This window comes from Schistocerca nitens, chromosome 10 (assembly GCF_023898315.1).
Source record: "Schistocerca nitens isolate TAMUIC-IGC-003100 chromosome 10, iqSchNite1.1, whole genome shotgun sequence".
NCBI classification, from domain to species: Eukaryota; Metazoa; Arthropoda; class Insecta; order Orthoptera; family Acrididae; genus Schistocerca; species Schistocerca nitens.
This window is the reverse complement of record NC_064623.1, coordinates 23,104,529-23,128,196: the sequence shown is the minus strand read 5'-3', so window position 1 is coordinate 23,128,196 and position 23,668 is coordinate 23,104,529. Positions and strand designations below refer to the sequence as shown.

The following is a 23,668-nucleotide window of genomic DNA, read 5'->3' as shown; positions in this document are numbered from 1 at the left end:
GTCTTTTCTGAAAGTATTTGTATGGAGTGTAGCCATGTATGGAAGTGAAACGTGGACGATAAATAGTTTAGACAACAAGAGAATAGAAGCTTTCGAAATGTGGAGCTACAGAAGAATGCTGAAGGTTCGATTGGTAGATCACATGACAGCCCTTATTAGTTCAAGAGTTTCTGCAAGCTTTTCTGTGATAGTATTTGAATATGAGCGTGCACCAATTGTGCTTGTAATTTTCTTACCAGCTACAGTTTTTGAGGCCATTTACGAAACAAAGGATGTTGCTTATTACTACAAAACATGAATAATCAATTATGATTTATTCCAAACATTAAATGACATGTTAAAAAATATTAATATTGAAAGAGTACGAATTAATAAGTGCTGTAAAGTTTAGAAGAGGACTGCAGCGTAATTAGAATTGATTGTTGAAACTAGCAGTTGCAGCTGTGAAGAATGGAGCAAAAATGGCGGTACAAAATTATAGCTCATAGTATGTAGACGATGAGTTTCCTTCTTTCAAGTGATTGAATAATTACCCTTCATTATTTTAAGCAAGTTGATTCTTTAGTCTACATTTATATACCCACACTGTAATTAAAATTAATTTAAAACTGGTCACCTTTTCGCTGTCAGCGTAGAAAGTTTCAGGATAGTAACAAAATACAACAAACAACAACTTCAACCCAAGTGAAATGACAATTAAATCGAAACCCTTAGCTGCCGACAGGTGTTGTTGATATACATCAATGGGGACAGCTGAAAATGTGTGGCCCGACCAGCATTCGAACCCGTGATCTCCTGCTTACATGGCAGACGCTCTGTCCATCTGAGCCACCGAGGGCACGGGGGATAGTGCGACTGCAGGGACTTATCCCTTGCACGCTTCCTGTGAGACCCACAGTCCCAATAGTTCACAACCTACATTCATAGTGTTCCTAATAGGTATTTGCCCATTCATTCATTACTCGCGCCAGCCTAAGCTGACGAGTCCCGTAAGAGTTCGGGCAAAGTGTGCGCATTTGCACAGAAGGAGGTCAGTGGCCGGGTAGCCTTTAACTGTATGAAGATGGTATATGTTCCCGAAAGAACAGATACCACTGAATGGGCAAATATCTACGAGGGTCACTCCAAAAGAAATGCACACTATTTTTGTAAAAATACAGTTATCATTCTGCATGTGTGAAAGTTTTACAGTGTGTAGATACATACTTCCCTCTTGTTTTCAAACTTAGTTCAACCTGTTCCCGTGAGTGGCGCCGTCACAGCATGTCTTCAAGATGGCTGCTACACTTGACGTTCGTCAGAAGCGACGTACTGCCATAGAACTCCTGTGCTGTGAAAACGAGACAGTTGGAAACATCCACAAGAGGTTGAGAAAGGTGTATGGAGATGCTGCTGTCGATCGCAGTACAGTTAGTCGGTGGGCAAGCAGGTTAGGTGATGAAAGCCGGCACGGCAACATTGAGGATTGTCCTCGCAGCGGCAGGCCTCGTACTGCACACACTCCAGACAATGTGCAGAGAGTTAACGAATTGGTGACTGCTGACAGACACATCACAGTGAACGAATTGTCACGCTACGTTGGGGTAGGGGAAGGAAGTGTTTGCACAATACTGAAAGTGTTGCCGTTAAAAAAGATTTGTGCTACGTGGGTTCCCAGGATGTTGACAGTGGCTCACAAAGAAACAAGAAAAACGCTATGCAGCGAACTTTTGGTACGAGAGTGGTGGAGATGAATTTCTTGGAAGAATTGCGACAGGTGATGAAAAATGGCTCCCTCATTTTTCACCAGAGACCAAGAGGCAATCATTGGAGTGGCATGATGTAAATTCACCCAAGAAAAATAAATTTAAAACCACACCTTCTTCTAGAAAATTTTGGCTACGGTGTTTTTCGATTCCGAAGGACTCTTGCTTGTGGACATCATGCAAAGAGGAACCACCATAAATTCTGATGCATGTGACGACACAGCAGAAACTTCAAGCTCGACTGAGTCGTGTTCGACCACATCTGCAAAAACAGTATGTTTTGCTGTTACACGACAATGCACGGCCACATATCAGTCAAAAAACCATGGAAGCGATCACAAACCTCGGATGGACAACATTGAAACACCCGCCCTACGGTCCTGACCTGGCTCCATGTGACTATCATCTCTTTGGGAAACTGAAAGACTCTCTTCGTAGAACAAGGTGCACGCTGTCAAACAGTGGCTCCAACAGGTTGGTCCAGAATTTTACCGTGCGGGTATATAGGCGCTGGTTCCAAGATGACGTAAGGCAGTTGAGAGGGATGTAAATTATGTAGAGAAATGAAAATATTGTTCCTAAAGAATGTATCTACACACTGTGAAACTTTCAGACATGTAGCATAAAAGATGGATTTAAAAAAAAGTTGTGTGCATTTCTTTTGGAGTGACCCTCATATTAGGAACACTACGAATGTAGGTTGTGGACAGTTGGGAATATGGGTCTCACGGGAAGCGTGCAAGGGATACGTCCCTGCATTCGCACTATCTTCTGTGCCCTCGGTGGCTCTAACGGATAGAGCATCTGCAATGTAAGCAGGACATCCCGGGTTTGACTCCTGGTCGGAGCACATATCTTCAGGTGTCCCCATTGATGTATATCAACAACACCTATCGACAGCTAAGGGTTTCGATTTAATTATCATTTTATTCTAGAGACGTTGCACGGTCACCAGTGGTAACTGTTCTTTCGGCAACAGATACCAGCTTCATATAATCATCGTAAGTGTCTGAGAATACTGAAGAACACTTATTCAATTCACACCAGCTGGCAGTGTAAGAATGACGTGCTTTGTTGAGATACTCATATATGGGATTGTTTGGTAGCGTCATGCATAATACGATAACCGTTTATGGTGGAAAGTTGTCCACATTTGTGGCACATTCAGCGTACGACGAGAACCACCACCCAACTGCTGTCATTGATCTTGCAGGCGAGGAGTGGCAGCTGGAGGACAAAAGCAACGCTACGCTGTCCGTGGACACTGGCTGCATGCAGCTGTTGGCCAACGCCCTGGACCACCCCACGTGCCCACTGGAAGACCTGCCTCCGGAAACCACCAAGCGGCGCGAGCAGTGCCGTGTGCAGCTGTGGCACGACCTGTCGCAGGGGTCGCCCCACATACCCGTCACCAGCTACCTGGCCTACACGCAGAGGGCCAACGTCAACCTCTGCCTCTTCGCCTGGATGACTGTCAACTCTGTCAGCATTTGTCAGGACGTCCCCTTTAGTATGATTCAGTCTGTGCGCGATGCTCGCTGCGTTTTCGGTGGTCCTGACGACCAACCCTGTCCGCAGCTCAACGCAACCGACGCCGTCTGCTCTGTTTGCAGGGCTATTCTCCTGCTGAAGTGTCGCGATTTTGCTTCCACAAGTTATCTCGACGCATGTCGCGCCCCCATGGACCACCGTGGATTTTACTCACCATACTGTGGATATTATGTACAGGGCAAAGACAAGCCGACAAACAGAATACTGAGCTACAAAGACAGTCTAAACAGTAGCACCTTGAAGTACAAGGATTTTAAAATCGAGGGCTTAGAACCTTTAGAAATAACGTTTGTAGCAGTGAATATTCTCTTCCGATTTTTGACTGCCGCAGTGTACGTGTATCTTCCCAATTTACGTAACTTGCCCGGAAAGATATTCTTGTCCTTTCAGATAACAGGTATGGTCCAGATCTTGTTTTCTGAGGTCTTGTATCGTATGGCCGGTGTCCCCGACTTATCTACGACGGTGCAGATCGATAGCGCACTAACTCTTCTGAACTGTATCTGGCTCAACTCGTTCTGCTACCAAATGTACGCATGCGTTCGTCACCTCAGGCTTCCTAGCGACCTAGAACGTGCTGAAGTAAGGAAGGTATTCCGCCGTCAGCTGTTGTGTTCGCTAATACCCTGGAGCGTAGTACTGGCGGCAACTATTGCTTTGGAAAGAACGAACGAATATTACCTGTTGCACAGTCGTATAATATTCATCGTGGGAATTTCTCTGTCAGTAACTTACAATATGGTTTGTCTCGGACTGGTGGGATACATGTACCGACGTACTCGTAATTCCATGCGGCAGCTCAAAATTTATAGTAAAGAGGCGTTTGGCTCAAAGACACTAATTCTTTACATGTCAGCTAAGACTGTCACTTTAAGTGGCATAGGCACGATTGTTAGAATTGGCTTCCACCAGGCACAAGGCATAGCGCAGTACGTGTACTATGTCCATATAGCTACGATGTTACAGGGTCCACTGCTTTTCGTTTTATTCGTTTGCAACAATGCAACTCTCCCTCTGCTCAGGGAGAGACTATTAGCACGGTGGAACCCCGATGTCATCGGTCCAGGACAAGAATTGTGTTCATCTGCCGAGAGAAATCTGGCAAAGAGAGTCAATGTACAGGCCGCGGCTGCGGAATCCACATTGTAATCTCCACAAGGGTTTTTTTTTTTTTTTCCAAGGATTGTCTTCGTTGTGCTAAACCCTGTCATAAGTTATCAATGTAGAAGCTAGCTGGTTTGACAAAATTACTGTGATTCATGTAAAACTGCTTCCCTATTTTCTAATATGATCTTCATTTCTGCAATGACATTAAATAATTAATAAATAAAATTAAATCTATATGAAAATAAGATGTAAGTCTCTATTTCTTCTACCCAACAGGTGAAAGATTTACACATATACACCTTATTAACGTGCACTTCACAAATTAAACAAGAAAAATTTTGTGATATTAGACTATGACAAAGACGAAGATAGTACAAGAACTTAATCTTAACCGCGAATTACTTTAAGTGCCGTTCTGTAAAGTGAAGGCAACAGAATCTACTCTTAGTATACACTTACAAGAACTTCGTCCTTTCTGCAGATACTTGCGAAGCTTTTAACGCACGCCTATTTTTATCCAGTCATGGCTCATCTGATTTCTCTCACTGTATATGGAGAAACCTGAGATTCTGTCTTCGACTGTCTAGAAATTACCCTTTTCTGTCAGTTTCTTATAAATGTTGGGTGACATGAAAATCCAACATGAAACGAAATTATTCTTTGCGTGCCTGCTCGCACTGACATGAAAAAAACCATGGGCTACCTTCTAACACCGTATAGGGCCTCCTTTTGCTCGATATAATGCAGCCACACGGCCTGGCGTGGAGTCAACAAGTCGTTTGAAGTCCCCGCAGGAATACTGAGCCATACCGCCATAGGTCTGCCGATGACATTGTAATTCTGTCGGAGAGAGCAAAGGACCCGGAAGAGCAGTTGATCTGAACAGTGTCTTGAAAGGAGGATATAAGATGAACATCAACAAAAGCAAATCGTGGATATTAGAATGTAGTTGAATTAAATCAGGTGATGCTGAGGGAATGACATTAGGAAATGGGACACTTAAAGGAGTAAAGGAGTTTTGCTATTTGGGAAGCAAAATAACCGCTGATGATGGTCGACGTTGAGAGAATATAAAATGTAGACTGGCAATGACAAGGAAAGCGTTCCTGAAGAAAAGAAGTTTCTTAACATCGAGTACAGTTTTAAGTGTGAGGAAGTCTTTTCTGGTAGTATTTGTATGGAGTGCAGCCATGAAAATGAAACATGGATGATAAATAGTTTAGACAAGAAGAGAATAGAAGCTCTCCAAATGTGTTTCTATAGAAGAATGTTGAAGATTAAAGGGGTAGATCACGTAACTAATGACGAAGTACTGAACGGAATTGGGGAGAGGAATTTGTGGCACAACTTGACTAGATGAAAGGATCGGTAGGTAGGACATGCTCTGAGGCATCAAGGGATCACCAGTTAGTATTGGACGGCAGCGTGGAGGGAGACCAAGAGATGAATACACTAAGCAGATTCATATGGATGATGGAAGATGGTTGCACAGAATAGCATGGAGAGCTGAATCAAACCAGTTTCTGGACTGAAGACCAAAACAACAACTGTCTCTGTAACAGTCCATATTTGCGAGAGTATTACCGCTGCAGGATTTTGTGCACGCACTGACCTTTCAATTATGTCCAACAAATGTTAAATGGGATTCGTGTCGGGCGATCTAGGTGGCCAAATCATATTCTCGAATTGTCCAGAATGTTCTTCAAACCAATCGCCAACAGTTGTGGCCCGGTGACACTGTCCATCATTGTTTGGGGACATGAGGTCCAAGTACGGTTGTAAGTGGCCTCCAAGTAGCCGAACATGACCATTTCCATTTAATGATGGGTTCAGTTGGACCAGAGGACCAAGTTCATTCCATGTAAACATAGCCCACACCATTTTGGGGGCACCACCAGCTTGTCTAGTGCCTTGTTGACAACTTGTGTCCATGGGTTCGTGCGAATTGCGCCACATTGTAATCCCACCATCAGCTCTTACCAACTGAAACCGGGACTCATCTGACCAGGCCACAGTTTTCTAGTCGCCTAGGATCCAACCGATATACCCAAAAGCCCAGGAGAAGCGTGCTATTACCAAAGGCACGTGGGTTGGCCGTCTGCTGCCATAGCCCATTAACACTTTCAGCCACGCTATCGTAACGGGTCCATTCGTCGTAGATCTCACATTGATTTCTGAGGTTATGTCACGCAGTCCTGGTTGTGTGTTAGCAGTGACAACTCTATGCAATCGCCGCTGCTCTAGGTCGTTAAGTGAAGACATTCTGCGTTCAAAGTCTGTTAATAACCGTCGCGCACCCTAATCACGTCGGAAACCATACGAATCGCCTGAGTACACATGATAGCTCCGCCAGTACACTGTCCTTTTATACCTCGTGAACGCTATACTACAGCCAAATGTATATGTGCATATTTCTACCACATGACGTTTGTCACCTTAGTGTACTTACGTATTTTTTTAATTTAATTTACTGATGTTATCTGAAAGGAGCAATGGCCTTGCCGCAGTGGATACACTGGTTCCCGTGAGATCACCGAAGTTAAGCGCTGTGCGGCGTGGACGGCACTTGGATGGGTGACCATCCGGCCACCATGCGCTGTTGCCATTTATCGGGGTGCACTCAGCCTCGTGATGACAACTGAGGAGCCACTCGACCGAATAGCAGCGGCTTCGGTCAGGAATACCATCATAACGACCGGGAGAGCGGTGTGCTGACCCCACGCCCCTCCTATCCGCATCCTCCTTGGCTGATGACACGGCGGTCGGATGGTCCCGGTAGGCCACCCGTGGTCTGAAGGGGGAGTGTTTTTTCTTTTTATCTGAAAGAGGCGCATTTTACACATGTCTGAAGAAGTTGTACCTGTGGATGTTTTTCATTTTAAATGCTGAGTCCAGAGAAATTAATATCATTGCAAAATGAGAGGTACAGGGAAGCGGAGACAATTAGTCAGTAGTGTGTTGAGGAAAGTATAGAAGCTTGACCTGCTTGAGCTGGTTAGTGGTTCGATTCGAAAAGCAGGCGCACTTCGTCCCTTCCTCTCTCATTTAAAAAAAGAAATTGTGTGAAACATTTTACTTTTTAATGTTGTGTACGACATTCCAATAACTTGGCAAGCGCCATACTTATCTTTTAAAGAATCAAGGTATGTCGGATACAATAAAGAAAAAGAATCTGCTGCTAATTTCCAAGTCAGTGCTTGAAATAACCTAGGAACAACCTTAAGATAAGAACGACAAACAGGAATTTTAAATAAAACGGAAGCTACGTTGATAATTTTAAGTCAGTGTTTGAGATACGATAACTTGATGGAAAAAACTGTTTTATATAATTCCGTTCAAAGTGGTATATCTAAAATATAGCATCCTAGCATCAAAATGGTTTTCTAAGAACGAGCGGGATACTTACCTTGCACTCTCAACACACACTGGGTCATCATACGCACTGACACATCACAGGCACTTTAGGGATTATGATGACAGAAGGTGCCACCAATTATGGATGTGGAGAATGGCGTTAGGTGGACCATTTAATGATTTACAGGAGATGACATGTCAGTAGCATGCAAACAGGGAGACCAAGATTCAGGAGGATGTAGGTTGAAGTAGTAACTTGGAGATGAATCGAATCGTATGACAGTCCGTCAGCCAACTACTTGAAGTTAGATGGATTCAAATGTGCCAATGGCATAGGAGTCTCTGTTCTTAGTTGATGTCTTGTTTTGACAGCTCCTGGCTGTTCATCACAAGGGTGTAACTGGTTCATCTCTGACTCCTAAATGGCTGGGGATGTCACTAGAGAGGCAACTTGTTATCCAGACTAGGCTGTGCATAATGCCATACACTGAAGACATGTTACTCTGTGAAGTCAAGTTCCAGTAACACAGCTTGATGATCGCCTGGGAGTGGACTTGTATCTAGACTCGCCATCAGGCAATCTAACTGTTATCATTCTTATACCTGGAATGAAGCTTCGCTAAGGAATACCTGTCCATCAGCTATTTACTGTTCTCAGTTTGTTGTCGTCAACGTACCTTCTGGTTGTGCGTTTGTTCGTTCTCATTTCTTCATTTCCCTTCGTTCTCCTCTTCCACATATCATGCAACAAAGAAACAGAACTATTAAGAGCAATTACTCAGTTCTAGTAATAATAATGTTGTCCCAATACTTCACACTAGTATATTTTAATAAATGGTCAATAGAAATAAAGTAAAATACGAGTGAAGGTAGGACAGTGCCTGGCACAATCACTGAACGTGCACGTACCAACTGCCTCACAAGTTTCACTGTAATGATTCGTTCCTGTTGTACCCAAATAAAAACTGGAAGGTAATAACAGCTTAAATATTACACGTGGAACGAGCATTACGTGCCACTTATTGTAAACATGCTTACAACACAGCTAACAAGAGGCCATTACCCAGAGAAATCTGAAGTGATTCAACATATTCAAACTAACCAATGGTGGAGCACAGCTAACTACATAATTATTTACACAAAACAATTTCAGTATCATTGTTCACCCTTCTAACACCCATTGTTACTCACTGTAGCCACTAGAACGATCAGGGCCTGTAAAGAAAAATCTGTATCTGGTATAGTAAAATAGAACAAATTAAACGAGTCATTCCTCGATCTGTCGGGAAGAAAACAATCATTGAGCACATAGTATACTTAAAAAAATGTCACCACCTGTCTATGACTCTTAGTCGTAATAAGAGAGTGTCAAGCGATATCAGAGTACCATAGTATTCGCTGGGTATGTCAACAAAATGTGTTCTTAGTAACAAAATAATTTATATAACACCATACATAGGTGACACATGTATCATCTATATTTTGATAGCCATAGAAAACAAACTACACTGCTAAAAAAAATTATTACTTACGCATAAACCTACAAAATTGTAGCATTATCATTTCAGTACACCCGATTATTATATAGCTGGTAAATGGAGGAACGCAATTTGACATCACTGTGAAGATAAGTATCAGGAAACTAATCAAGATCTGCAAAATATCTATCATCACCTTTGATTTCAAATCATTAATTAAACACTCGAAATTTCAGTAAACTAGCTCATATTCAACAAAGAAGCAAACTTAGTCCAAGCAATTTACCACAATACTGCACTCATCAAAACATTGCACACCTTCACTTGTCTTCTACCCACATGTTGGTACTTTAAACTGGTGGCTCACAGTGGGTGATCACTTATGTAAGGAATCTTTATAATTTATACATTTTATCAGTGCTCCAGCTTCTGCCTTTTGCTTGTCTTCAAACACAATACTGATCACTAAAATTCTCGCTAGCCTCGCTTCATCTCAACTAATTCATGTGCCTTACGACTTCAAAACAATCAATTTATAATGCACCTCCTAACATTTTGAAAGGAAAATAATATGTTTCCACTCATACTGGGTTACATGATGTAAATATCTTATCATGACCAGTATTAGGGAATGTATTTTGTTTATCATTATTAGGCTATCAGTGTCTTTCCTTTTACTGATCCCAATTAACCAAATGTGGGCCCACTCTCACCCATCATCAAATCACAATACCTCATCTAATGGCTCGGTGATCTTCTTCTAGAAACTGGAAAATCGCAATGTCCTCATAACCATCGTCAATGACTTCATTTCAGTGATATCCATATAAACAGGTCCTCACGTAACATGGTGCTCCCTCAAATCAAGCAATCCCATACTATTCGAAGAAGGATGTTACTTCCACCACTAGTTTCACGCACTGCCAATTCTCAACTGCATCTAAAAATACAACAACACACCATACTAAGGTAAGAGAGCTACATGAACGTACTACAACGACATCAGATGTAGTGTTAAACAAACACAGTAGTTAGCTAAGTTACAGACGTGGATATATCATCATCGCTGCATTAAAAGATCGCATGCTATGCATATTTGTGCACAGCACCGTCGTCAGTGGTCATCATCTCTAACATAAGGTACTTCACATGAAAGTGATTTCGAGTGCAGCAGCGCTACTGCGTTATTAAAATGTCACATACAGAGAAAACACCAAAGAAACGTACCTTGTAATGTTGAAGAAGAATGCCTTGCTAATCAGAATAAATTTCACAATAAATTTAAATGTTGGTTAACCTTTTCTTTGGAAAGTGCCCCACTTCATCAATTAAAACCATAACAAGAAAATTACTCTGCAACAGCAGCCATCTGAAGGCAACCAAAGTATAAGAGAGCTCACTTCTAAACAGTTTACAAGTAGTTACACACTACAGCCTGGAGAATTCAACCATGATGAGTAAACATAAGATCTTCAAAGAATCTGTGTGATAAAACATTGCTTCCATGATATTCATTAACGTGAATCACCCATTATAGTTCATAACCAATCTTCATATCGTGTAACCATTTAACCAAGCACTGATAGTAGAATGGCTGTGGCAAAGCTGTTCAACAGTTCAAGCAACCACCAATAGCGAAATCGCCAAAAAAATATGAGATGGCAGTAGTAGGAAATTCAAAAATATTAACTGGCATTATGGGAAATTTAATAAAATTGCAATACGGCATGGCAGGTAATTAAAAAACAGATAATGGTGAGATGGGAAATTCAAAAAATTGCAAAATGGCAGAACTAGCTCAATTGTGCTTGTGGGAAATTAAAAAAAATCTAAGGCAGTGAAAACAACAACTTGTCTGCCAGTCATTATGATTACATGCTCAAAAGTATATAAACGATCTGAATTTAGCACCATGTTCAAAAGTACCTAAACGATGTGAATTATTTACTGAAAATATGTAAAGGGTGTTACTTAATAATATTTCATCCAAATTATGCATCTAAAATATGTAAATTTCATCTGAATTGTGTACCATGGCGTCATGCTGAAAAATATTGGAACAGCTTTTAGTGCAATGATTAAAAGTATCCAAACAAGTGGTATTTTGTCCCATGTTCAAAAGCATTCGATTAATTATCAGAAACATTGTAAAGATATTGACAATACATCTGCATTTTGGCGCTAGTGATCTAACTTTAAAGTTAATCACCATCTGTCAACAAGCTTATTTCAATCCTTTGTACCACACTTGATGTAAGGTGTAATGGAGCCCTCAAATTAAATATATTCATGTCAAATTGTCCCTATTATTTATGAAAAATATGTAAGTGCATACACACACACACACACACACACACACACACACAAACACACATGTACACAGTGTTGTCAAGTGTTACAATTTTCATTCCACATCTAAAGTGTATGTCAAAATATATGACAGCAACACACATACGCAGTGTATGCGTCAGTCAGGTCTCACAATGTTTTTTCCACATCTAAAATACATAAAGGGCGTAACTTACAATAATTCCACGTCGAAGACATATGTGAAGAATCCATCAGCAACACAATATTTATGTCAAGTACACGATGTGTAACATTTATGTCTAAAATATCTCTGATAACATGTAGTGTCTAACTTACATTATTTCCACCTGTGCATGTATGTACAACTGTACAAAACACATGTGTTTTACTTAAATAAGATACTAAGCACACAGCTGATGTTCCATCTTATGCCTAAATGGCACTACGCACAAAAGTAAACATGATCATAAATAATTTTAGCAGTAAAGAAGATAAAAACACACACAATGCCTATGTCAAGCGTCAAAGTGTTACTTTCACATTTATAATGTCCATCAAAAATGTAAACAGTGTAACTATCAGTATTTCCATGCCTAAAATATGTATAAGAAACTACATTAATAACACACACAATGTTTATGTCAAGTTCCAGTGAGGAATCTCACAGTAACTGTTATGATGCGGAATGTATCAAGTGCATAAGAAATGCACACATGAATCAAGTTTCTTTTTTTTAAGCTTAAAACTTTTATTGCCTACCCCATTCTGTTAAATGGCACAAAAAGCGTATATTATACCTATAGATTTATTTATTCCTGTTCAAGAATTCATCTATGGTATAGGAGTTGTCAAAGAGACAAGATTTTTGAAACTATTACTGCTGTCTGTCAGATATTTTATTTCATCTGGTAATTTATGGAAAAGTTTTACAGCAGCATATTTTTACCTTTTTCGTGTCAAAGATAGGTTAAGTAGAGGACAGTGTAAATCTTCTTTCTTCTGGTATTATAATCATGAATGTCACTGTTGATTTTAAACTGGTTCATGTTATTGAGAACAAATTTCATTACTGAGTAAATGTACTGTGAGTCTATTGTAATAATTCCTAATCTTTTAAACATACGCCTACAAGATGTGCGACTATGAGCCGCAAACATTATTCAAAGCACTTTCTTTTGAGCAGTGAATACTTTTTGCCTAAGTGTTGAGTTGCTCCAAAATATTATTCCATTTGATATCACAGAGTGAAAGTGTGCAAAATATCTTAGCTTACTAATTTCTATGCCCTCAAAATTAGCAATTATTCTGATTGCAAAAGTTGCTGAAAATAGTCGCATTGTTGTTGTCGTTGTGGTCTTCAGTCCTGAGACTGGTTTGATGCAGCTCTCCATGCTACTCTATCCTGTGCAAGCTTCTTCATCTCCCAGTACGCACTGCAGCCTACATCCTTCTGAATCTGCTTAGTGTATTCATCTCTTGGTCTCCCTCTACGATTTTTACCCTCCACGCTGCCCTCCAATGCTAAATTTGTGATCCCTTGATGCCTCAAAACATGTCCTAACAACCGATCGCTTCTTATAGTCAAGTTGTGCCACAAACTTCTCTTCTCCCCAATCCTATTCAATACCTCCTCATTAGTTACGTGATCTACCCACCTTATCTTCAGCATTCTTCTGTAGCACCACATTTCGAAAGCTTCAGTTCTCCTCTTATCCAAACTAGTTATCGTCCATGTTTCACTTCCATACATGGCTACACTCCATACAAATACTTTCAGAAACGACTTCCTGACACTTAAATCTATACTCGATGTTAACAAATTTCTCTTCTTCAGAAACGATTTCCTTGCCATTGCCAGTCTACATTTTATATCCTCTCTACTTCGACCATCATCAGATATTTTACTCCATAAATAGCAAAACTCCTTTACTACTTTAAGTGTCTCATTTCCTAATCTAATTCACTCAGCATCACCTGACTTAATTTGACTCGTTTTGCTTTTGTTGATGTTCATCTTATATCCTCCTTTCAAGACACTATCCATTCTGTTCAACTGCTCTTCCAAGTCCTTTGCTATCTCAGACAGAAATACAATGTCATCGGCGAACGTCAAAGTTTTTATTCCTTCTCCATGTATTTTGATACCTGCTCCGAATTTTTCTTTTGTTTCCTTTACTGCTTGCTCAATGTACAGATAGAATAACATCGGGGAGAGGCTACAACCCTCTCTCACTCCCTTCCCAACCGCTGCTTCCCTTTCATGTCCCTCGACACTTATAACTGCCATCTGGTTTCTGTACAAATTGTAAATAGCCTTTCGCTCCCTATATTTTACCCCTGTCTCCATTAGAATTTGAAAGACAGTATTCCAGTCAACATTGTCAAAAGCTTTCTATAAGTCTACAAATACTAGAAATGTAGGTTTGCCTTTCCTTAATCTTTCTTCTAAGATAAGTCGTAAGGTCAGTATTGCCTCACGTGTTCCAATATTTCTACGGAATCCAAACTGATCTTCCCCAAGATTGGCTTCTACTACTTTTTCCATTCGTCTGTAAAGAATTCGCGTTAGTATTTTGCAGCTGTGGCTTATTAAACTGATTGTTCGGTAATTTTCACATCTGTCAACGCCTGCTTTCTTTGGAATTGGAATTATTACATTCTTCTTGAAGTTTGAGGGTATTTCGCCTGTCTCATACATCTTGCTCACCAGGTGGCAGAGTTTTGTCAGGACTGGCTCTCCCAAGGCCGTCAGTAATTCTAATGGAATGTTGTCTACTCCCGGTGCCTTGTTTCGACTCAGGTCTGTCAGTGCTCTGTCAAACTCTTCACGCGGTATTGTATCTCCCATTTTGTCTTCGTCTACATTCTCTTCCATTTCCAGAATATTGTCCTCAAGTACTTCGCCATTGTATAGACACTCTATGTACTCCTTCCACCTTTCTGCTTTCCCTTCTTTGCTTAGAACTGGCTTTCCATCTGAGCTCTTGATATTCATACAAGTGGTTCTCTTTTCTCCAAAGGTATCTTTAATTTTCATGTAAGCAGTATCTATCTTACGCCTAGTGAGATAAGCCTCTACATCCTTACATTTGTCCTCTAGCCATGCCTGCTTGGCCATTTTGCACTTCCTATCGATCTCGTTTTTGAGACGTTTGTATTCATTTTTGCGTGCTTCATTTACTGCATTTTTATATTTTCTCCTTTCATAAATTAAGTTCAATATTTCTTCTGTTATCCAAGGATTTCTACTAGCCCTCGTTTTTTTACCTACTTGATCCTGTGCTGCCTTCACTACTTCATCCCTCAAAGCTACCTATTCTTCTTCTACTGTATTTCTTTCCCCTATTTGTGACAATTGTTCCCTTATGCTCTCCCTAAAACTCTGTACAACCTCTGGTTTAATCAGTTTATCCAGGTCCCATCTCCTTAAATTCCCACTTTCTGCAGTTTCTTCAGTTTCAATCTACAGTTCATAACCAATAGCTTGTGGTCAGAGTCCACATCTGCCAGTGGAAATGTCTTACAATTTAATACCTTGTTCCTAAATCTCTGTCTTGCCATTATATAATCTATCTGATACCTTCTAGTATTTCCAGGATTCTTCCATGTGTACAACCTTCTTTTATGATTCTTGAACCAAGCTATGATTGAGTTTTGCTCTGTGCAAAATTCTGCCAGACGGCTTCCTCTCGAATTCCTTCCCCCCCCCCCCCCCTCCACCCCCATAAATGACTTAATTTTGTTTCGATGTTCGACGCAGTTATTTTGCAGCATTAAATGGAGTAAACCATTGCACGAAATTTTGAAGAGTTTGCTGAGGTAAAAGTCCACAGCGTATAGTTTCCATATGGTCGATTTTAGTTGCCACAGTGTTGAGAATAAAATGTGGACAAGATACCTAAATTTCATATAAAATTTACTGTATAACAATATATTTAATGTAAGTACCAGGTGTCCTATGTAATATTGGGAAATATTCCATTTCTAGCGACTGTAATAAAACTTTTATTTATACCAGAGTCATTTCTCTTTTTTCTAAAACGTTCTGATTAAAACAAAGTTGGCGAAGTACACAAAACTGAATTGTGGACGTAATAAAACATAGAAACTAAAATATATTGCCAGTGAGGCACAGTGCACAAACAATTTGTGTTGTCACAACGGACAGCAAATAATTGCTAAAACAAAAAACAAAGATCAGTCGACTAAAACATTGAATATGATGTTGCCAAAGCAGCGACGCAAAGAATTGCGTCAGACAATCAAGTAGCTCGGCAACGTACGAGTCGAAATTCTTCTCTAAATAATACTTTTAATACTGACGCAAAAGAATATATCTCAATATGAATAGTAAAACACAGACTGCGGAAGAGAAGATATACAAACAAAATAGATAACATGAATATTGTATTTGTGCCTTATCACTCTTTTTAATTGCTATGAAAGGAAATATTGGAGGACAAAATTAGAAAAACCGCAAAGTATGATTATAATGAAGAGACAAAGCACTAGAAATTTGAAAGAATTACATTCAAACGAATAAAATTCATGATGTAAGACACTTCGATATTGTTTATAAATAAAGAAAATATTTAGGACGGATTATTGTTTGAACTTAGAACCTCTCGCTTTGTGGCCAAACAACATTACCATTACGCTAACATAGCTCTTCGCTCAACAAAACTGCCGAAGGACTCATATCACATGAAATAACGACAAGCACTAGTGGTATGACTACAAATTATTCACGTTTCATCGAAGTACAATAGGAAATAAACAATTACCTCTGTTCTTTATTGCGAAAAGGCGGTTCGTGAGAATGATGCGAACAGCTTTCCTTGCTATCGCCTGAAGTAGGAGGTTTATTGCTTGTTTGGTTGATTTAATTGATAGAATATGAAGCAATTGGTATAAAGAATGTTTTTTCCAGACATTGTATAAAAGAAAGTCTGCTATCAAGACATTACTCTTGTTCAATTACTTTATTTATGACTGAACGTTTCTAAAACTGTGTTAATTGGTCAATGTGAGGGTGTGAGTGTTACAGTAAACTGCCACTGGTGCAACGAAAGAAAAATACCTGACTCCCAGGAGAAGATACATACTTTGACAACAGCCACATAGCTCACTTGGGTGTCAATCTGCCTGTATACATTAGTATATAATAGCGACACAACTTCTGTGTTAATACGTCAATGTGAGGGTATGAGGGTTATAGTATACGCATACTGGTGCACCGAAACAAATATACTTGTCACCCAGGATAAGATACATATTTAGACCGCAGCACCATTACTCAGTTGGCGAAACGCCAGCATGTATCCATTTGTGTGTAATAGCAACACAATATCTATGATAATTCGGCAATGTGAGTGTGAGAGGGTTAGACCAAACTACCACACATGCATTGGAAAAAAGATACGAAACTCCTAGGAGAAAATACATACCTTGTCCAATGTGAGGGTGTGAGTGTTACAATAAACTACAAGAGGTGAATCAGAAGAAAGGTACATAACTCCCAGTAGAAGATACATACTTTGACCATGTTCGCATTCCTCACTTGGGGACAAGTCAACATGTATCCATTAGTTTTTAACAGCGACGCAATTTCAGTGTTAATTCGTCAATGTGATGGTTTCAGTACACCACGACTGGTGCATCGGAAGAAAGATTCTTGTCTCCCAGGAGAAGAAACATACTTTGACTGCAGCTGCATTGCTCACTTGGGTAGAAGTAAGTTTGTACCCATAGGAAAATTCAATAGCAACGCTATTTCTGTAGTAAACCTTCACTGTGAGGGTGTGGCATTAGAGTAAACTACCACCTGTGCTACGGAAGAAAGATACTTGGCTAACAGGAGAATATATGTACATACTTGACCGCAGCCGAATTGCCCACATTTGGAGAAGTCTGGATGTATCTATTAGTGTCAATAGCGACGCAATTTCTGTGTTAATTCATCGGTGTGAGTGTAACAGTAAACTACCACTGGTGCATGGGCAGAAAGATACATGAATCCCAGGAGAAGATATATACTCGGACCACTGCTGCATTACTCACTTAAGGAGAAGCCGGAATGTATAAATTAGTATTCAATAACGACGTAACTTGTGTGTTAATACGTCAATGTGAGGGTGCGAGTGTTACAGTAATCTTCCACTGGCGCACCGGAAGGAACATACTTGACTCCCAGGGAAGAATTATACTTTGACCCTAGTGGCATCGTTCACATTGGGAAACGTCAACATATCTACATTAGTATTTATTAGTGACACTAATTCTGTGACAATTCGTCGATCTGAGAGTTACAGTAAACTTCAACTAGCGCATTAGAAGATAGATACATGCCTCCCAGGAGAAGATACATAATTCGACCCCTGGTGCATTGCTCACTTGGGGACAAGTCAGCATGTATCCAGTAGTATTTAATAGAGACGCAACTTCTGTGTTAATAAGTCAACGTGAGGGTTACAGTAAACTCATACTGGTGCATCGGAAGAAAGATACTTCACTCCCAGGAGAAGATACATACTTGGATTGCATCCGCATTACTCACATTGCAAGTCACCATTTATCCATTAGCATTTAATAGCGACGCAACTTCTGTGTTAATTCGTCGATGCCACGGTGTGAGGGTTTCAGTAAACTACAAGAGGTGCATTGGAAGAACGATACTTGACTTCAAGGAAAGAACGATTCTTTAACCACAGCGACATTACTCAGATTAGGAAAAGTCAGCATATCTCCATTAGTATTTAATAGCGACACTAACTCTGTGACAATTCGTCAATGTGTGCAACGGACTCGCAGGAGAAGATACAAATTGACCACATGTCCATTGCTCACTTGAGACACGTCAGCATGTATGCATTAGTATTTAATAGCGACGAATTTTCTCAGTTAATTCGTCAATTTGAGAGTGAGAGAGTTAAAGTAAGCTACCAATGGTGCATCGGAAGAAAGATACTCGACTCCCAAGAAAAATTACATAATTTCAATGCAGCCGCATTACTCATTTGTGTATAAGTCTGCATGTATCAATTAGTATTTAATAACGGCCCAACTTGTGTGTTAATATGTCAATATGAGGGTTACAGTAAACGACCACTGGTGCAACGGTAGAAGGATATTCACTCCCAGGAGAAGACACATTTTGTGACCCAAGCCATATTACTCACTTGGGGAGATGTAAGCATGCTCCCGATTTCGGGATCGGAGCTGTTCTTTCTCACAACATTGGTTTGCGCGATCGCCCGATCGCATTTGCATCGAAGATGCTCTCCTCTGCGCAGCGTAACTACTCGCAGATCGAGAAGGAAGCTCTCGCTTTGATTTTTGGAGTTACAGAATTCCACGATGGTCGCAAGTTTACAGTTTACACCGACCATAAGCCTTTGAAGTCTTTGTTTCACCCGTCGAAGCCCGTGCCTCCGCGTACAGGTCTAAAATTTATTCATTTGTCACTGTTTTTGTCGTGGTACCATTACGACATCTTGTATCGGTCTGCTGCCCAGCACTGTAACACCGACGCATTATCCCGATTGCCAATAGCTGAAGACACGCTGTTCGACTCTTCCGAACAGGCTTGTATGTTCATTGATGTGCAGAATGATGATGTTGTAGAAAGTTTTCCTGTTGACTTTCGACGTTTCGCTACAACAGCTAACGATCCAGTATTAAGTGTTGTTTCGTGTTATGTCACTACGCAATGGCCTTTGTTTAAAATTCGGACTTGAGATCCGTTGGTCAGTCTTTTTTTTTTTTTTCCGCAACAAGGACTATTTGTCCAGCATGTTGACATCTTCCTCCACACGGAGAACGATCAGTTTCATGTTGTTGTTCCAAGTTCTTCGCAGTCAGCTGTGCTATGACTTCTTCACCAAGATGATTGGGGTGTAATACGGGCAAAACAGTCAGCTCGCCGTCACTGTACCTGGTCTGGAATTGATGCTGACATAACCAAGATTTGTTCTTCTTGTTCTGTGTCTGCAGAAAATCAATCCGCACCACCGAAAACATTTTTCTCTTTGCCATGGAATTGCTTACATTTCGATTTCAGTGGTCCTTTTTGGGACGCACAATCGTTAATTCTAGTTGAGTCTTTTAGCGGTTTTCCATTTATTGTTCGCATTTAATCAACGAAGTCGTCTGCTACTATCAAAGGTTTGTCTTCTATATTTTGCATAGAAGGATTGCTACAAGTCATTGTCACCGACAATGGACCTAAATTTGTGTCTGCAGAGTTCGAAACATTTTATGAAGCTAATGGTATTCACCATTTAACTTCAGTAACGTTCTTCCCTCAGTTGAATGGAGCCACTGAAAGATTCGTTCGGACATTTAAGTCGCAATGTCTACATTGCACGACTCTCATTCTCGCGAAGACGCTCTTTTGTTGTTTTTATCTTCGTACCGATCTCAGCCCCGCGACGGTACTTCGTCGGTTGAATTGTTACATGGCCGTCCTCACCGAACTGTGATGAATTTGTCGCATCTTCCACAGAGAGTTTCTTTGCCACGGCAGACCCACAAATTCTTGCCAGCTGATATTGTCTATTTTCCTCATTTCCGCGGCAATCGCCGATGGTTGAAAGTGTGCATTCTTCGCCATCTCGGCTGCGCTATATTTGTCATATCGGGTCCGACTGGTGAGATGCACAGGCATCAGAATCAGGTGCGCCTCTTTAGTCGTGGGGTCTTTGCCGCTTGCCCTACGTTTCCAGTGTCGGTGCCGATGGGGCTGCCCCCGCGGAAACCAGGAAGTGCAGACTGGTCTACGATGGCGGACGGCGTTGTAACTGCAATTTCCCTGTGCCCTATCACAGTGAAAGGCACCTGGTCCATACGGTCATCTGGGCGCTGCAGCGATGCTGGCACTGCGTATGACTCCGGTCCTCCACCCGGTGGTCGTAAGCCGTATTCGACGGCCATTCACAGATTAGCGGGCGAGGAATGTGGTCTCAGTTTTCGATACCACACTTTTTAGGGGTTGCAGTTATCGACCTCTTCCGTGCTCTCCTCGTCTCTGGCTGCCAGTGCAGACGCCGTGTCTCGCGCCGGAGTCGCCCGCATTGCCAGCATCACTGCAGCGACCGGATGACCGTACGGTCCATGTGCCTTCGACTGTGATAGGGCAAGGGAAATTCCAGCTACAACGCCGTCCACCGCCGTAGAACAGTCTGCACTGCCCGGTTTCCAGTCTTCGTTGCCAGTCGGGTGCCGCCGACCCAATGGAGTCGACCCTTCAGCTCCTCCCACTGTTGTTGAAGCGCAGACACCTCATGTTGACGTGCACCCTGGAGCAGGTTTCGAGGCAATTCCTGTCTCCCCACTGTCCGAATGGCAGGGAGCAGGTGGGCGTGCCTCGCCTGCAGTCAGGCTCCTCGCCTCCTCGACTACGTCAGCATAGGGTCCTCCACCCGGCGGCCGTAAGCCGTATTCATCGGCCGTTCACAGATTAGCGGGGGAGGAATGTGGCATCGAAGTTCGATACCACACTTGTTAGGGGTTGCAGTCATCGACCGCAGTCCGTATTAGTATCGTTGGACCTGGGAGGCGCGACCAGCGCCGCTCTGCGGCTTGTATCAAGTTTCTAGCGAGCTCTCGTCCACTCTTGCTTGGGACGTCAACTAATAAAGTACCATAGCCTTCAGCTGATAGGAAGCAACCTCTAACAAGGCGCTTACCAACGGATGGCCTAAGTGAGGCATCAATGACTATCTGTTTACAATCATATGTATGCAACCAAGAAGAATCCTGTATGACCAGTTAAGTACAATATATATTATTTTTTACCAACAACTATTAATTATTTTAGTCATTGCAGATCGAGATCATGCAGCCAGCACTTTATCGACATTACTAACAAACCTGCTGTAATTTATCTGTTTCTATTTAGCATTGACCACCAGTCAACATTGGCGATAACATTTTGAACTGGGTGTCACATTCTTAAGGGGAGTACATTGTTTGCTTAACAAAATCTTTCCTTTGCTAACCAATTGCTATTAGCAGTTAGAGACTTCAATTGTTAGAATCTTTTATTTAGTTGGCTGTATTGTTGCTTGCGGCATTGCTGTAGTTCGGGTAATGAAGATTTTTTGTGAGGTAAATGACTTACGTAATGCGCAGGTTATTGTCAGGATTTCTACTAATTCAGGATCATTCTTTTGAGTTAATTTTAAAGCAGTCGGCTTGCATTACCATTGAATATTATGAGTACTTAATGAACAGGAAAAGTCTGTGTTCTGTTAGTCTGGGCAAATTATGTAGGTCAGTGTTTAAATGATGAAGACACACAAAGTGACGGTAGGTTCAGTTTACCCAACAGCATTCAGTATGTCAGTTTCATTCAGCAGTTTCAAAATTTTATTTTATTATTAAGTTTCAGGAGTAGGGGATGCATGATAGATTCAACTTGAGCATCAGGCTTATAATGTATGTGTTTATGTTCCAAAATGTGCAAAGGGATAGCAGAGGGAAGAGTGTGTAAAGTCATAAGAATGGTACACATATTTCTATTTCTGAAGCCATAGGCGTCAGCAGGATGTATTTCCGATACTTTGCCCATTGTTAAATGTCATTCAACCAAAACCCCAATCGTAACATTTAATTGTAAGTATAGTGATCAAATATGTATTTACCGATTTCGTAGGGTGATTCTGTGTATGGGTGGCCTGTGGTGGGAATGATTCACATTTCCCGTTAATGTTAGGAGCTGTCAGAATGGAGAGGCCTGTTGGAGTGTAGGAATGTAGATGAAATGACCGTGTTTCCTGTAGACGACCGAATAGCTAATACTTAGTATGTGTTGGACGGTTTTCGTGATCAAGTGGAAATTTGAGAAGATTGAATATGGAGTTGCGTTTGTGCTGGACTGTAATCCCCCCCCCATGTAAATTGTTCGATTGACTGCTTCTGCACATTTCACACCTTTATTTATTTGAGGGAAGATCGACTATGGTGTGTGCATCTAGCATGTGGGAGTCACGTTTGCTGGTTCTTTAGACATGATAATCACCTTAGTTGACCTTGCAAATTACATGGATGATTTGGAAACTCTTACAGCACTGACATCGGTATTCGAGAATGGACATATCAGTTTGTTCTATTTGTTTTGTGTCCTCACGTAAAGGTCCTTGTAGACAAGATAAGTGCTAAAATTTGTAGAGAAATAATTTCCAGTCTATGTCTTCGGAATTATGTTGCATGAGCAATAAGTGGGCTACTGCTGTGTGATTGATATCGAGAGGTACCGCGAAAATGCATAATATTATGTCGAACAATGCGAAAATACATGTGTTCTTGTAATCCCAGAATCTGGAGATGGGTGTAGAAAACAAGCAAGCAGGCCCAAATCAGAAACTGTAACACGTTTATGCCAAGGAGATGCGAGCCCGCATTCGTAAAACAGTTTTGAGAGTGACTTCGGTCCACTGAGGTTTCTCTGGCCAACTGTTGGGTGTGGATGACCGCCGACCTCGCAGGGAAATATCTAATGCTGTGAGGGGTTATACGATGCTGCCTGTCTTTGCAGCATATGTACAAATGACGTGAAAGGGAAGATTTTGTATGGTTTAGGGTAGGAGCTGTATGTTTACTACATCGACATAATACACAGTGATATATTGCTGGGTTGGAGATCGGTTTCACGCTCTATTATTCAAGCTCCTGTCCTCAGTGGGAGAGCAGTGTAATTGAGTAAGAGTCTTTCTGTGTTTGACGATATGTAGGGGCACTTTGCAGTGTTAAATTGTTGATGCACTATGGCGATCTGTGTAAAATAGTTTTTTGCCTCTGAAAGTCCCATCTGCAGAAAAAAGAAAAGGTGGACGGTGCTTCCACACCAGTGACATCAGTGATTTGGAGGTTAAGTTTGATAAGAGCCAGTCATAATGCTTGATTCATTCACAAAACATTCTTTGTGCTAGGACATAGGAGTCTCTACATAGCGGTGAGAACGTTTGTGTTTGTTGAGAGCAGGAAGGGTAACACATCGTGATGGACAGGGTGCCACATTAGGACTGTGAGGAAGAATGCATTTGACGTTATTATGCGCTATTTTTGTAAACAGGTTCTGTTAGGGCAATAATTTCCATGCAGACAAGCTGAGACATCAAGAAA

The 23,668-nt window shown here is 41.2% G+C and overlaps 1 protein-coding gene across 1 annotated transcript in view; it reads left to right on the top strand.

The window, feature by feature from the left end:
* LOC126210113 (uncharacterized) overlaps positions 1-4,600 on the top strand; it is an 86,184-nt gene extending 81,584 nt beyond the window's left edge. The window contains exon 7 of the mRNA XM_049939257.1: positions 2,959-4,600. Within this exon, the coding sequence (XP_049795214.1) occupies positions 2,959-4,445 (1,487 nt within the window). The 3' untranslated portion in view covers positions 4,446-4,600. The remainder of the gene's footprint in view (positions 1-2,958) is intronic.
* The last annotated feature ends 19,068 nt before the right edge of the window (positions 4,601-23,668 follow it).